The sequence below is a fragment of the Mauremys mutica genome, chromosome 16 (assembly GCF_020497125.1).
Source record: "Mauremys mutica isolate MM-2020 ecotype Southern chromosome 16, ASM2049712v1, whole genome shotgun sequence".
NCBI lineage: Eukaryota > Metazoa > Chordata > Testudines > Geoemydidae > Mauremys > Mauremys mutica.
In genome coordinates, this window is record NC_059087.1 from 18,909,309 (window position 1) to 18,924,700 (window position 15,392).

General features: G+C 51.4%; 1 protein-coding gene across 2 annotated transcripts in view; it reads left to right on the top strand.

Moving 5' to 3' along the window:
• LOC123350980 (somatomedin-B and thrombospondin type-1 domain-containing protein-like) overlaps window positions 1-12,159 on the top strand; it is a 30,398-nt gene extending 18,239 nt beyond the window's left edge. For both annotated transcript variants that reach the window (XM_044989990.1, XM_044989991.1), the window contains exons 4-5: window positions 7,848-8,006; window positions 9,166-12,159. In XM_044989990.1, coding sequence (XP_044845925.1) covers window positions 7,848-8,006; window positions 9,166-9,271 — 265 coding nt within the window. In that variant the 3' untranslated portion in view covers window positions 9,272-12,159. The remainder of the gene's footprint in view (window positions 1-7,847; window positions 8,007-9,165) is intronic.
• The last annotated feature ends 3,233 nt before the right edge of the window (window positions 12,160-15,392 follow it).

Consider the following 15,392-nt stretch of genomic DNA (forward strand, 5'->3'; position numbering starts at 1 on the left):
GTTAAAATGTTGGTGATGGAGATTGCTCAAACCTCCATTCCTGTTTCTACTGAGAGTCCAGAGCTGAGCAACAAAAATAATCCTGATCTACGAGGGGAGGTTAAAAAACCTGGGGAATGTTTAGTCTTGAGAAATGTGGAGTGAAGGTGGGACCTGATAAGTCTTCAGATACGTAGAGGCTGTTTATAAAGGGGACGGGGATTGTTTGCTCTTCATAGCCATGTAAGGGAGGACAAGCGGAATGGGCTTAATCTACAGTAAGGGAGATTTAGGTTAGATGTTAGGAAAAACGTCCGTACTAGAGCAGGTTACCTGAGGAGATGGTGGAATCCCTGTCACTGGAGGTCCAATGACTGTGTTCTTGGCCCCCTCTGTTGCAGAGCTGTAGTGAGGCGAGCTGCCCTCTGCCAGGGAGGTTCTCTCTGGTGCCAGCCCAGGAGACAGGCCTGGGAGTGCAAAATGGGGGAACGGCTGGTCAGGGTAGAAGGAAAGCTGAAAAGAATTGGGAAGGCTTTTATGGGGGAGGGGGAGAATGGCTGAGTGGGAATGGGGAGCCCCCGGGGGATGATCAGGAAAGTTTCTTAGCAGGCGGGAGAAGAGCTGAGGCCTCATCTGCCCCTGGGATCTTTTTTGTGACGCATCAGGAAGTGTTTTTGCATGAAAGACACTGCAAAACTCAGCTGCAATTGTTTGTTGGTTAGAGACAGGCCCACGTCTCTGGGTCTGGATCTAGAATGTGAACCAGCCAAAGGTTCGGGCGGTTTATAGCCAGGGTGTGGGATCAGCCTGGTATGTAGGGGCCAGTTCTGGATCTGAACCTCCACGAAGTTTGTGAGTGTTCACGTCTCAGGAGAGATGGACCTGAAGCAGAGACGGTTTAGGGGTGATAGACTCAACCCCACCAAGGCTTATCCCAATGCAGGGACCCCATGCAGGCCTGTTCACAGGCGTTGGGGGGGCTGCGCTGGAAGAAGCTCTCAGCCAGGGAAAGATAAGTTCTTCCCCTTCTTCCTGTTCACTCTTAGACGTTTCTTCATGGGGTGCCCTTGCTGCAGAAACATTGGCAGCCAGCCAGGGTTGGCCTGAGGGCCCCACCTCTCCCATGGCACCGAAGTGGGTGGTGCCAGCTGCCGCATGTAGGTATGACTGTGCTGTGTCCTGGCTTGGGACTCCAGGAGCGCTAGGACTGGTTTTGTGGCCACCTCCTGGTGACCTGAATTGTTCCTCCTTTGAAGGACTGTGGGTTAGTGTGTGCTTCGTACAGGACGCTGCACGCTCAGGAGAACTTGTGCAGCTTGTTGGGAGTCCATGCAGACGTGTTCCAGGGGGTGCCGTGGTGCAGGCCCGTTGGGCTGTGACCCTTGTAGCTCCCTGGACTCTCTATTTTGAGCTGGTCCTAGGGCCAGGGTAATACTGGGCAATGGAAGGGCATCAAGCAGACTTGCCTCCTGGCTAAAGAAACCAGCTCACAGGAGTTCTCTGGGAGCGGTGGAAAGTCCCTTTCCCTGCCAGGACGGGACTGGCCCTCTCAGGACATTTCCTAGTGTAGGTTCATCTCCAGTTGCGTTCTGATTGCCAGCTGCAGAGGGGTGGAAAGGCAGACGCTGGGAGAGCCAGGTAGAGTTAAGAACGAGGCTGGACAAGACCCTGCTCCCCACCAAGCGTTGCTCTTCAGCTTGGGTTTTCCTCACCCAGCCCCCTGGCACCTGCTGCAGCCTGTGCTGCTAACTCAACAGGGAGACTCTTCTCGGAGGGGCTCTGTGCGGTTGTCTCAGGAATCCCGTTCCAGCACTGAAGAAAGCCCCGTCCCTTTGGCCTCGCTGGGGCTCTGCCGTACCACGGGCTGCTAGGGACTTTCTGCACAGTCCCTCCCAAGCTTGCTTGCCTCTCACCTCTAGTCTTGCTGCCACAGCTACCTTGCAGGTTCTCCTGGGGGGTGTTGCACATTTGATAAATCCATAGAATTGCCAGCATATCCGGAGCCACCCGTGTTTGGAAGCAGGCAAGTCTGTGACTCCCCCACGCGTCCTTGTGGGCATTTCTGATCCCGCAATCCCATCAGCAGTGGCATTGAGTGCATGGTGCTGCTGCTACCAGGCTTTGATGCGAGTCTGTCCAGAAATCGTGCTTTAAATATGCAAGCGCTAGAATTTGCACTGGTAGTCGCCCCTTCAAGTCCGCACATCGAAACTGTGCCATGTGATCTGGCTGACCAATTGAAACTAAAGAGCAAATAGTGACCAGTCACCGAGGAGTGCTCACGATCGATCCAGAGAGCTATAACAAGATGTGCAAACATTTGTCAAGTCATTTTGGATCTCGAATAGACCATGACCTGCTTGTAAATGTTCCAGGAGGAGACGAGATTAAATTTGTCTGGTTAATTTATTTGCTGTGTATGACTTGCTCATCTGCAAACTGCAACTGACCGGCAGGGAGAGGAGAGAACTGTAGTAGCGGGTGTCACATCTGGGTGGAGGTGCCTGGGCAGAGTCGTGTGGGAGAAGCCAGCTAGGACCTGCTGCTATGATATTGCTCCGTTCCGCCCGCATGGAACAGATTGCAGGATCGGGGCTGATGCTTGGTTCTGATGAGCGCGACCCTCCTTTACTTCCAGAAGTACAGAGATCACACACACAGGAGAAAAAACCATTTAACAAGTGAGACTTGTTTGTGTATCTTGACATTCTCAGTGGTGTTGGCCAATGGATGTAGGCAGCCGTCTAGTACTGTCGCAGCACGTGAGCTGCAAATGCCCCTTCTGAAGGCCTCTTAAGGCATGGGTGAGAAGTACAGTCACAAACCCATCACATGATGGAAAATCATTGTTACCAATGTTGTTCCCAAAAGCACATCTGCTGTTAATTAGGAAACACTGAACCGCTGCCTTGGGAACCGTGTTACACAAGGTGGGTCTGAAATGCATCATTTGCATGCTAGGCTTCTGAGCATGTCCATGCTGAGCATGCCATGACCTATGGAAAACTATCTTGGGGCTAGAGCGGAGTGTCACAAACAGCATAGACCTGACTTCTGGAGAGCAGGGGCGAGGCGGGCCCTGGGGCCCCTAGGTTCAAACCAGCTCCAGTGCAGGCTGGATCAAGGGGCCGACTTCCTGCTCCATCTCCACAGAGAATGCAAGGGGACACGCCAGACCAGATTGCCAGCTGGTGTCCATTGGTCTTGCATCAGTCAAGCTATGCTGCCTTATGCCAGTTGTACATCTGGCCCAGAGAGTGGTTTCAAACTGCTCAGCTATTGACAGATGCACCCTGATGGATTTGCAGGGGAATCCCGTTAAGCAAAAGGATTGAGTTCCTCTTTAGAGTGGGTGTAGTCAGTTTATTGTCTGACGCGCTCTCTCTTGGGGGAATGTATCTTGCATTGGAAGTGAGATGGGCCAGATTATCTTAATGGGCTTTTTCATCTCTTTTCTTTTATCTGTCTAGGATTTTCTTAGTTAGCTGTAAGCCTCCCCCCTTGTAACTGATAAGCCGCAGGGTAGCTGATTAACTAGCCCCAGGCTGTAAATCCCCTTGTCACAAGCAGCGCTGTGCTCGGGTAGTTGGGTTTGTGAAGCGTGTGCAGGGCGAGGGGCAGAGGGCTGGGACCATTACATGGGCCGGGGCTCAGCACAGTTTGCAGGGATCCAATTGGCGAGGTGCTTGGAAGGGTTTCAGTGCTGCCCGGAGGAGGAGATGGCTGTGTGGACGAGGGAATGAGAACAGAAGTGTGTTCTGCCGCCTCTGCATCCTGCCTCCTGCTGGGTGTGGGCAGTGGGTTGGATCTGCACCTACGGAGGAGGCTGCCAGGCTGAAACGAGAAACACAAGACCTTTGTGTATCAGGCTGTTTGGAGTCGTTCGCCCTTCAATTCTGGGCACTGAAATCCCCATCTCTGCTTCTTTTTTTTTTTTTTCATCCTGTCCAGCCTCTTTCCCATGCTAAGCAGCCCTGGTCCACCCCCTTTCTACTCTCACGGCCAGGTCTTCTTCCAGCCTCCTCCTGGAGGTTAGAACAAGCCCCCTGCTCTCCAGCCACAAACTCCGGCGCATCTTGGTCAGAAGTATGGAAATGGGGCGGGGGGGAAGCGTGAGACCAATACAAGGAAGAATAGGTGGACAGAGCTGTGTCTTCACTGAGGTTATTGCCACCAGGGCTGAACCAATCCAGGCGTGTTTACCCTGTGGTCCAGGTAGTGAGCAGCGTGGCCAGGGGAAGCATGGCCAGTGGCTTGGTCTAGCTGTCCAAATACAAACCCACCCGCACCCCCTTGGCATGTATCCAGGCAGCTAATCCGAGTCACTGATCGCCCATGCTCCCACCAGCTATAGCTCGAGCTGCGCCAGTGTCTCTCTCCCAGGGCCAGGAAGCACGCTCCCAGCTGCATGCAGATGTATCCTGAGTGGCAATCGGCACACGTGCTTGTGTGCCGTCCTAGGAAGCCAGCCCATAAGGAGGAGGCATAGAGGCCTTATGGGTGGCTGCCTGCTCCAACCGCAAGGAAGGGACCAGGCCTGGCCATTTTCCAAGGTGGGCCTAGTAGTTCGTAAGGGTGTGTGTGTGGTAGTGGCTGGTGCGTGGCTTGGAAGGGAGTTGGGGCATTTCTTGGAGTGGCATAGTGGCCCCAGGGCCCAGTGTGGTAATGCCAGGGCCTCCTGCTGCTGTTCCTCTGGCTGGCTGGCTGCCGAGTTCTCACAGCTCCATGCCAACTTGTGACTTTGGGCTAACTAAGGGATGCAATCAAAGCTGTAGCTTGGAGCAGTGGGGCTAGAATACAGCAGAACCCTCTGCACCTCCACCCTTGGCCAAAGCTCCCATCACACAACGGCTGCAGTGGTTGTCGCACCCAATCTGTGCTACCTTATCGCTCACTGGAGCAGTTGCCGTTCCAATACTTCTTAAAGGTGTTCTGTTTCTCTTTGGTTTCACCCCAGCGAGAGCTCCCAGAACGGAATTGTTCGCACTCCGCAGGTCACTCTGTGAGCCATGAATTCAAGCCCAAGAGAACAGAGGCGTTTGCATTTTGATTGATGTCAGAAGTGGTTTAAATGTGCAAAAACACCTTCACAACAAAGCTCCTGTGAAATTTGGGGGAAGATAGTTGCATTCCAAACGATCATTTTTGGTAGCAGTTTCCCAATCCTCGTGCAGTGAAAACCACCTTGCTGTCCTCCATGGCTCCGTCCCCACCATGGGAGCTGCATTGCTGCACTGTGTCCTTCCTGAAATTCCCTTGGACGAGTGTTTGAAACCTTCAGCTGGAGCAGAAAGTGGGAATACGGCTGCTGCTTTCCTGTTCCAGCCAGGCCTAGGCAACGGCAGCTGTCGCTTGCGCCTCCTCGCAGGTGTGCACGTCTCCGATGTTTTTACCCGCAGAATCTCATGGCACTTTCTTTGCAGCCCTGGCAGCTGGCGTGCTTTGAAAGGAGGGTGTGCAGGGAGAACACTCCGGGTGCTGACATACAGAAATCCAGCAGCTCTGTGTACATGGGTGCCTGGGCTGCCACTCTGAGCGGAGAGACCACAGCAACAGGAGGGGTTCTTCCGTCCCTATAGTAAATCCACCTCCCCAAGACGGAGTAGCTCAGTTGACGGAATAATTCTTCCATTGGCCTAGTGGGTTGGCTTAATTACATCACGCAGGGCATGAACTTTTTCACAGCCTCGAATGATGTAATTAAGCCGACCGAATTGTCTAGTGTTGACCAGCCCAGGATAAGTGGTGAGAGATGGATGGGAGAACTGGACAAGCCCACAAACAGTAGAGGGGTTTCTGGACGAGGCTGGACACCAAAGCCTGAGGAGGAGTACGGAGATCAGGCCTGAGGAGCGCAGACGAGCGGATGCTGAACAGGAGACTCAGGGCGCCATTGCAGACAGGGGTAGATGCTGCCAAGACAAGCCATAGAACATGGGCAGGATGGGCTGAAAATCAGATGGCTTCTTTCCACAGCAGTCCCAGAGACGGAGCCAGTGAGGGAAGAAGGCAGCATGCAGCCGGGGTGGTCCCTCTGCCCAAGAAACTGGGTATGCGTGCTAGTGACAGCAGGGAGCCAATGGGTTATGAATCCCAAATGTACCCCTGGTATTTTAAATGTGGCAGATGGAAAATGCTCCCAGCTGGCCCCCTCCCCTCCCCACCTCCTGGCCCAGCAGCCATTTGCAGAGAGAACATGCTGCCTGCTGCAGGGCCACAGGGAAGAGGCAGACTAGCATGCAGGAGAGTTAGGAGCACTGGCTGTGAGGTCGGCCAGCCCCACTGACTTTCCTACTCCCCCTGCAAGCAGGAAATCATCCCAGTTGCCCCTGAGGAGCAGGGGACACATTCTGATCAGCAAGGCCTCCCTCAACCAGTCAGGTGACCCCACCGCAATGCTGCACAGCAAAAGGAACCTCCATAACATGCTCTTGTCCAGACGGGCCCCTGGTGCGGATTTCTCCTTCCCTGGAAGTACGATGACCCCAGGTGGAGACACCAGCTAGAAACTGCTCCAGGTGCCCCTTGCAGGCACTGCCAGTGGTGAGGAGGAGGGGAAGAAGGGATGCAGACAGAGAGGCTACACACTTCAAAGCAAAGCTGCCTGCACCGCTGGGAATATCGGGGCCTGCGCTTTCCCAAAGGCAGGGGGAGGGGAAGCTCTGATCTGAAGCAATCCCCCTAAGTCCGCCAGCACATTGCGGTTGCTTTACGGCTGTCAGCTTGCCAAGCCTCCTCCTCCTCCAAGGGGCCTTCAGGGTTTTGCTTTTCCCCCCTTCTGTTCGAAGAGGCGATTAAGGCTCAGATAAGCTCAGCTGCTGGGGATGGCCAGGAAAGGAACATAAGGCAGACAAGCAACCGCAGCCAGTCGAGGGGCAGAACGATGGCAAACGTTTATGAATCCCACGGCGAGGGATGAATCTCTAATAGTTGTCCTGCCCCTAAGCAGCTCTCTGCTGAAGCAGTTACTTACAGAGACAGTAGCTGAACCAGGGCATCTCTCTAGACCCATTTTACACAAGGAAACTCGGCCTTGTAGGGGCTTTAGGCAACATTTATGTTTCCCCAATTCAGGGCTTGCTTTGGCCCGGGGCACAAGTTTAGAGCAACTGGTCAGCTGTTCTGGGGGTGGCTGTGCCTGGCCACCCCTCCTCCTGCACGGCACTGAAAGCGGCAGTGGGTTGGCCGTGCCCCACTGCAGCCATCTCAGCGCCAGCAGAGGGGAGCTGGCAATTTCCGCATCTCCTTGTGGTAATTCGGCATCCTAGGCATGACTGTGGGACGTCTGACTGGGGAAGCTCATGCCAGATACAGCCCCAGGGCAGAACCTCTATAGAATCCAGTTGTCTTGGCTCAGGAGCGGCCCAGGTCCGGGCAGCAGCCAGGATCCACTCCCCTTAGCAATGGGAGAGGCGGGCAGGTGTGATTCTTCTAGGGTTGAACTTGAGATCCTTTGGCAGGGACGTGGTGAGGTTCAGAGGTGGCAGCAGGATTTGGGTGACCATCCTGCCTTGGGGTTTCTCATTCAGTGGCAAGGCTGCTACCAGGTTGCTTTTAGCATCAAGCTGTTGCTAGTGGAGGATTTGTGAGAGAGCCTCTTGGAGTCTGTGCCCACAGAGTACTGATCCTGGTCGGGTTATTCAAGCGGCTGCTTTAAAGTCTGGGGATTTCAAGGAGGTCAGATAGCGATAGGAAAGTGTGCACTGGGCCTGTCGCTGACATGTTGGGTCTCTAGGCAAATGGAGCATTTCCCCAGCAAATGCAAACCTCTCTTCTCACCACAGGCCACCCCCCCCCTCTGTGGGAGCAGAAACCCCTTGCAGAGGAGTGTTGGCATCCTGGCTAATTCTCTCCCTCTCCCTTTCCAGTTACTGCGTCTATTTCCGCCTGAAGCAGGTGGGAGCCGCCTGCCGCCTGCACTTGTGGAGCAGCCAGCTGATGAGAGAGAGGCAGGTCTGTGTGGAGTGCCGGCCGGACGCTGTGGGCAGCGGGGCCCGATGCAAGGGGGATGGGCTGGAGGGAGCCAGGTAAGTGGCTGAGGAGTGATGATGTTACCCAGCCAGCTTAGCACAAAGGACCGTCAGTGTTGCTGAGGAAGGATTTTGTCCTTATTTGGTTTATTTCCTGTCCCACTTTGTGTCTGGCTGGGAAGCCCCCAAGCCTGGTGCCAGAATCGCAAACCACTTTTGGGGAGAGTGAGCAGACACATCCCGTGTCCTGTGCTTGCCTCAGTCCTGCCCACTGGGTTTGGGCAGCGTTAGGCTCCTTGCAGAGTGGCCAGCTGCACTGTCCTGGCAAAGGGCTGGCGTGTGCTCCCTGCAAACCCCAGCTCCTCCTGCCAGGGCTACATTTCCAGCAGCGTGGGCCCGAGCCACCTACAAAGGACAGGCTGCTGGCGGGATGCATAAGCAGAGGGAAGGCTTGTGAAGTGAGGAGGGATCCCCTGGAGGCAGGGGCAGGACAACGCTATACAGGACCTGGGAGACTAAGACAAGAGGCTAAGCTGGATCTGGAGAGCAGCCGGGAGCCAGGGGGGCACTTGAAGAGGGGGACAATGACCTAGACTGAGCAGCATGCAAGGACAGTGCTGCTCTCAACAGCCCAGGGCACGGGGTGGGAGGGTCTTCATAGACCTTCCCTTCCCTACAGAGAACTGAGGCAGCGCTCCCCCGGCCAAGTAGAGCTGAATGCAGCTTGTGTCCCCTGGAGCCTGTCCATGCCGATCAGCACCCCAGGGTTGCAACAGCTGGAATCCCAGCGGCTGTTCTGGCCCGTGTTGTGCTGTGTGGGAATCAGTGTTGCCAGCTCTAGTGGTTTAATCGTGAGTTTTATGCTATCTGGTGGTTTCCTCAAAAACTGGAGTCATGTGATCCCACAAGACTCTTGGCTTTCACCCAGAAAAATACACTTCTCACCTTCATTTTTGCAGAGAAAAGCTTGAAAATGTGACGTGCTCAAAAACCAGAAAGCAAATAAAAAGAACTGTAAACTTATTAATTTTTATAAGCTTCTTATTTTTAAGACAGTGATTTTGGGGGGCGGGGGGGAGCTCATGATTTCGAACACCTGGGGTTGGCAATGCTGGGAGCTCCACTCACGGGCCACCCTTGCTCATGGAGCTGTGGTGGATTCTGCGAGATGGAAGATTAACCCAGTCCTGCTCCTGGGCTGTGCTTCCAATTTCAGGACATTCTGGACTGCTACTTCCATTGCTGGGTGCCAGGGCTCGTGGATCCAGGAATCTCTGCATGAGAACTGTGTGTGTCCTCCGCTGTCGCTCATCTTTGTGTAACCTTCTGTCAACCTGGGTCATGAACTTTCAAGGAGAAGGGGAGAGTGACCGATAGAAGCTGATGACCCAGATTTTTCTGGCTATCACTAGAAAACAGGCAGAAGAAGTGAAGGGTAGACCTCCTCTGAATGAAGTTCTTGCTACACTTTTTACCTCGTATCACTTTCATTAGAAACTCACACTTCCTATGAAATTTATATTTTTGGTCACATACCTATGTATTGCTTGAAAGCACAAGACTGTCTTCGTTCTTTTGAACTTTATATTGCTGAAACCTTGCTACCTACCTCCAGCACTGCAGCTAGAATGGAAGACCACTCTTCTTGTGTGTCCCATTATTTTGCAGATTTTTAACAACAAAAGAAAAGAAGAAAATTGTAATAACCCTATTTAAAAAAAGATTTTTTTAAAAAGAGAAGAAATTTGTTAGAACCCCAGCACCAAAGTTAATGATGGACGAACATTGGAATGAGGCCAAATCTGAGAGAGGAAGTGATGTCATGTTTATTTGAGATGACATGGGAAATGATGTCACAGTTAGCTGTGGAACTGTTTCTAAAAAAACCCCAAAGTCCTTCGACTGCTTTTTTAGAGGAATGTGTGAAAGAAATAAGAATGTTTAAGATTGGCCGAAGTTTTAAAAGATGGAACTTTTCTTCTCTGTGCTTCCGCGCTTTTAAAGTTGATTGTGTTGCTTTTCTCTTGATACTTGAGTGATTCAAACAGGACGGTGTATTACACGTCATTTAATCTCCTCAAGATCAGAGTAAAGGCAGTGACAAATCTGCACTTCTGTCTTGGGAGAAGTCCAGAAAATAGCATAAGAGTTTTTTTTTCTCCACTTGTTATTTGTAATGCTTTAATATGAGTGATATAATATATCTAAAAATATATGATCTCTCTCTCTCTCCCTCTCTCTCTCTCTCTCCCCCAGTAAAATATCTCAGCCACACTTGCACCCCCTTTTTCAGCTGCCAGTAACACACGGTTCAGGACCTTCAAGCTTTCTATTTATTGAATAGGGTTAGACCTAAGTCCACTTTGGTCTTGAGTTTTCTGAAGCCCTTGGAATCGCCACCCCCTAGTCTGAGGACTTTAAAAGCAAGAGGAAAATGGTTAATAGAGTATTCCAGTTACTGCTTTTTTGATGGTGGATCATGTCCCAAAGCCCTGGGGACTTTGGAATAACTACAACTGAGAACTGCCTTGGCTTAATGTCTGGAAAAACAGTCTAGGATATTTTTGGTTCCTAGGTTGTATGTGATCACGTGATGACATACAGAATCCTGGGGCTACTCGCCCAGGTCAGACCACAGGTGACTTTCCCGCTTCTACACCGTGCTTCCGTGGGCCTCTTCCTGATGTGGTTCCCTCCACTCTGTGGGCTTCTCCCATGGCACCGTTGTTCCCCACGGCATGCTCTGCTTGCTCCTTCCAAAGGAACTTCAGTCCAAAAGTTGGCTTTTTGCAAATTACATGTAACATATTTTATTAATTGAAAAATAAAACATCTCCCAGGTAGGAAGAGACCATACAGTCTGAAAAGCTGGAAGACTGACCATTATTCAGAGAGAATTCATTTATTAAACAAATTTGATAGCTGCACCTTAGTTTATCCATAGAAACACAGTTGGCCTTTTACAACCTCTGGTTTGGCTGAGGAGCACACTAAGGGCCTGATTCTGTGTGATGCTGAGCACCTGTAACTTTTATTCATATCACGGGATTGGACTCTACCGGGCCCACCCTGTGCTTACCGAAGTCATTATCAAGGCTTCAGGGGGCTTTGGAACAGGCCCTGTGTCTACTCTTTTGCTGTCCCTTCACTGCATCAGTTCCACGTCCGATAAAATGATCAGATCTCCACTGTTTTTTTTGGTGTAACAGAAACAACACTTTTGCAGTGGAATGTTATGCAAGGATCAGTGGTTCCTGCGTTAACAATCTGTGCCTCGGCTTTGCCTTGCTATTTATGTGGCAGAGAGACTGTTATCTGATGGCAATGTTCCCTTTGTCTGTCCACTGATGTTATCTCTCCAGCATCTTCTGGTCCATTTGAGTTGATGACTCCTATATCCTCCTCTGTCATGTTGTCCGTGTCCAATTCAGGGGCCATGTTCTCCTTTTTCTAATGGAGTTGTGTATGCTGGTCAAATCCGTTCTTGTGAAGTCAGGTTCAAATCTCAGGTAAAACAAAACAAACCCACCTAGACAGCACATATGTACGTTCTCCAACCGGCCAGTTGGCTCCTTCATGGGTCCTTCATAGGAGCTCAGTCATATGGTCCAATTATCAAGCCCCTCTCCCCCTCCTCCCCCACCTCTGTGTCCTGACATGACAGAAACTGAGCCTTCATGGATGTTATTCATAGGCAGAAATTGTTTTCAATGGGGCCTAAGGGCATTAGACATCAGTCTCCTGTTGACTTTCAGTGGGAGTTGGGCTTCTAACCCACTTAGCTCTGTTGAAATCCCCAGCTATAGATGTTCAGGCCAAAGGAAAGATTCTGATCCAACCTCCTGCCTTATAAACAATCTCTACCAAATATCATATTTTTTTAAGCACTGACCAATAGGCTCCTTGTTCTTCTACTGGCTTTTCCTGTTGCTCTAAGCTCCACCGAGATCCATATAGCACAAGAGCTTGTCCCTGTCTCTGTATGTACCAGAGAACTGGCATTTGGAATTCATAGTGTTGCTCCCATGTCTTTTTAAATGAACACAGTTCTGGAGTGAAACAAGCATGGCTTTTTTCCAGCTTTTAATATTGTAGTAATTGTTCTGAACCTTATCACTTCATGTATCCACAGCCATATCCTATGCTAGGTCTGCTGTTGTACAAAAACATGTACTTGAGTTACTTTGAATAAAGACAGTAAAAAACCTAAGGTTCATGGTTGGATACATTTCACAAGATTAATATTCTTGAGCATGGTAATCCCTTTTCTTTCTAGGCTAAAGATGGACCATATGACTGAAGATGGTACAGATCCTAGAGGACTCTGAGTTAGGAAAATAGTGTGTGTGAATTCAGGTTAACGTTGGATGTAAGGAAAATGCCAGTTTATTCCCATGACCCAACTATTCCATTATGTGGTTTTCTTAGAGACCATCTAACTAGTCACTTAGCTGGTTCCTCACAAGTTCTTGACTTGTTTCTAAAACATAAGTAACCCATTCAGTCTGTAACATCATTTATTCCATAGCGTTCTACCACTCGAGCAGAGCAGAGACCTGCCTAGTCCAATAAATTGCCTCTAGTAACGGTTTTTGCCTGAATTAAACTGAACATCCCTAAGGTTTTGATTAATCTCATTTGATTTACACTTAAGCCCTAGATCACCTGCTCCTGGGCTGTAATGCCTTTCGATAATCCATTGTATTTCTCCGATGTTGCTTTGAGATGATGATGATTTCAAAGGGAGTGGAGATAGATACAAGGTATGTTTGTTACATTGTAATTGAATTACTGTAACTGAAGTGTGGAATATAACCCCCCAAACCACCTTAAATGCAACATTGGTTAAATATCTCTCCCCCCCCCCCCCCGCCATTTAATTTATCTTTAAAGGGGAAGGATGGGGGTGAGAGGTGCACATTTTATATACGGACAACACAAATGCTTTGCCACAACTATAGCTGTATTACACCTTTTCTAGGTAATATTGCCGTGATGGCAGTGTTATGTATCTAGAGAGGATGGACATAACTCCTCTAGCTTATCACAAATGTTTTTCTAAATTGGCCTCTTTGCTTTGCCCTGGCACCTGTCTGTGACAATCAAGCTCCATTATGTAGCATTATCTTTTTTGCAACAGCTGTTGCTCTTAAAAGGGCATTTTTATACTGTCCATTCAGATTGTCAAGGTCTTGAAAATCTCCTAGTATCAGAAAATGAGGCATTAGGGGATACCCGTTTCCAAAGCACATTTAAGCTGTGTATTACTTCATCCCAAAATGGATTTACCCTCCAGTACGATCAAAGTGTGTGGAACCAATTACTGCCCAGCCCCGTTACAGCTCTTTCTGAGCAACATTCTCGTTCTTTTTCATCCATACGGGGGTCCAGACAGTCCTAATGTGACTCTTCTGCTGGGTGACTTTGATCCGGGGCTCATGCATGGGGTAGCAGGCTGTACCTGTCTAGTGCTCCCTGGGGGCGAGGAGAGACGCTGCTCCTGTCTGAGCCCGGAGCACAGCCCTCTGGCTATGCTGTTTAGGGCCTCTGCTCCCCACAGGGGGGTTAAAGTTTAAGCTAAAAAGTTTGTATGCTTCTGCAGCCCCTGAGAAACCTGCATCAGGAGAGGGGTGGGGAAGAACCATACCGGCCCTTCTTTCTGAGCGGGCCTGGTGGGGAAAGCTCTCACGCTGTTTCCCCTGTCAGAAACCCCTTTTTTCAGGGGCCAGGGAGCTCTGAGTTGTAGTCCTGCTCCTTCCAAGTGCAGGTGTAGTAAGAAAACCACCTGCTCCAAGGGGTCTCTGTGCTATGATTGCCCAGAGGGCCGTGCCCTCTGGACTCTGTGCGTCATTCAAGCAGTACGTGGACATATGATCGATCACTCTAGGCTTTGGCTCAGTGCCTGATGGGCCCTGACAGCAGCGATTGCTGGGATTAGCAGCACTGAACGGGGGGAGGCTGGCCCCTGTACTTAGAGAGAGGAGAGGGCTGGGTTAGGCCCAGCCAGCTCAGACCCAGGGGGGTGTCAGACGGGGGGAGATGGGTGGCGGAGGACGCTGCCCAAGGGAGAAAGAGCGAGATGAGTTCTAACAGAGGGAACAGTGAGGGAGGGGGATGTCAGCGATAGGCCCAGCGTGAAGGGAGACCTTGGCAAAAGGGAGCTGCATTGGAGAAGCGTGTTTGATTTCCAGGCCGCGTAGGGCCCTCCTAGGAACGGACCAGGAATGTGATGCTTGTTGGGGATGGGTGATCAGGTGAGGTCCAAATGCAGACCCAGTCCCAGTTGCCGTCTCTCTTAGGGTTCCCCCATCGGTGGTTCTCTCACCCGGGACGGCAGCTTTGCACAGGGCCGCAGAGCTGCTTGCGCAAAGTTGCCGTGTCAGGCGAGATATCACAGAGAGATGCAGATTGATGCTACCATGGAGCAGGGCAGGTTTTTGCTTCTGGCTCCAGCAGGAAATATTTGCTCCCCAACGAAAAGCAGTTCCCTCAGAAGCAGGCCGTGCAACGGAGACGAAGGCTCACAAAACCTGGTGGGAGAGGAGGCGATGAAATACTCCCACCATCCCTCTGACGGCACAGTCACACAGGCTGGAGCTTGGCTTCAACCCCTGCGGCCCCCCTGGGCCAAGCCAGCATTCCAGAGCGTTCAAACACTGCCATGTTCCCAGACAAAAATGAAAATGTCAACACAGCCGGGCCTGTGAACACAGCTCAGTTCATTAAGAGTAACATTATTCAAACACGGCGGTTCCAGAAAGCCAGAGCGCTACGGCCAACGTTTTCGGACAGGAGTGCGCAGCTGTAGGCCCTTACATCCACATGCAAAAATCATGTGGATGTAAGGGCCTACAGCTGCGCGCTACGTGAATTTTTGTGCCTAGAGGTGCGTATTCAAGTTTGAAAATGTCGGCTTCCACCTTTCTGCGCCTCAGTTTCCCCAGAATCACAGAGCTGGGAGATAGAAGCACCCGCCTGTCTGGTCATTGCTCTGTCACTGGTACTGCAATAGCATGTAAAGCCCCCAACCAGCTCAGCACCCCCATTGTGCCTGGCTTTGCAAAGCCATATCGTACATGACGGTCCCTCAGAGCATGGCGGACCGGCACAAGACAGCCAAGCACAAGCAGGCTGGAAAGATAGCGTGAAGGGGTGGGCTGTAAGGATTAGGGCTCACCCTGGGGCTGTAGGAGGTCGCCCTGGGGCTGTTGGGGCTGGGACTGTAGGAGGTCGCCCTGGGACTGTAGGAGGTCACCCTGGGGCTGTTAGGGCTCACCCTGGGGCTGCAGGAGCTCGCCGTGGGGCTGTAGGGGCTCACCGTGGGGCTGTAGGAGGTCACCATGGGGCTGCAGGGGCTTGCTGTGGGGCTGTAGGAGGTCACCGTGGGTCTGCAGGGGCTCGCTGTGGGGCTGCAGGAGGTTGCCCTGCGGCTGTTAGAGCTCC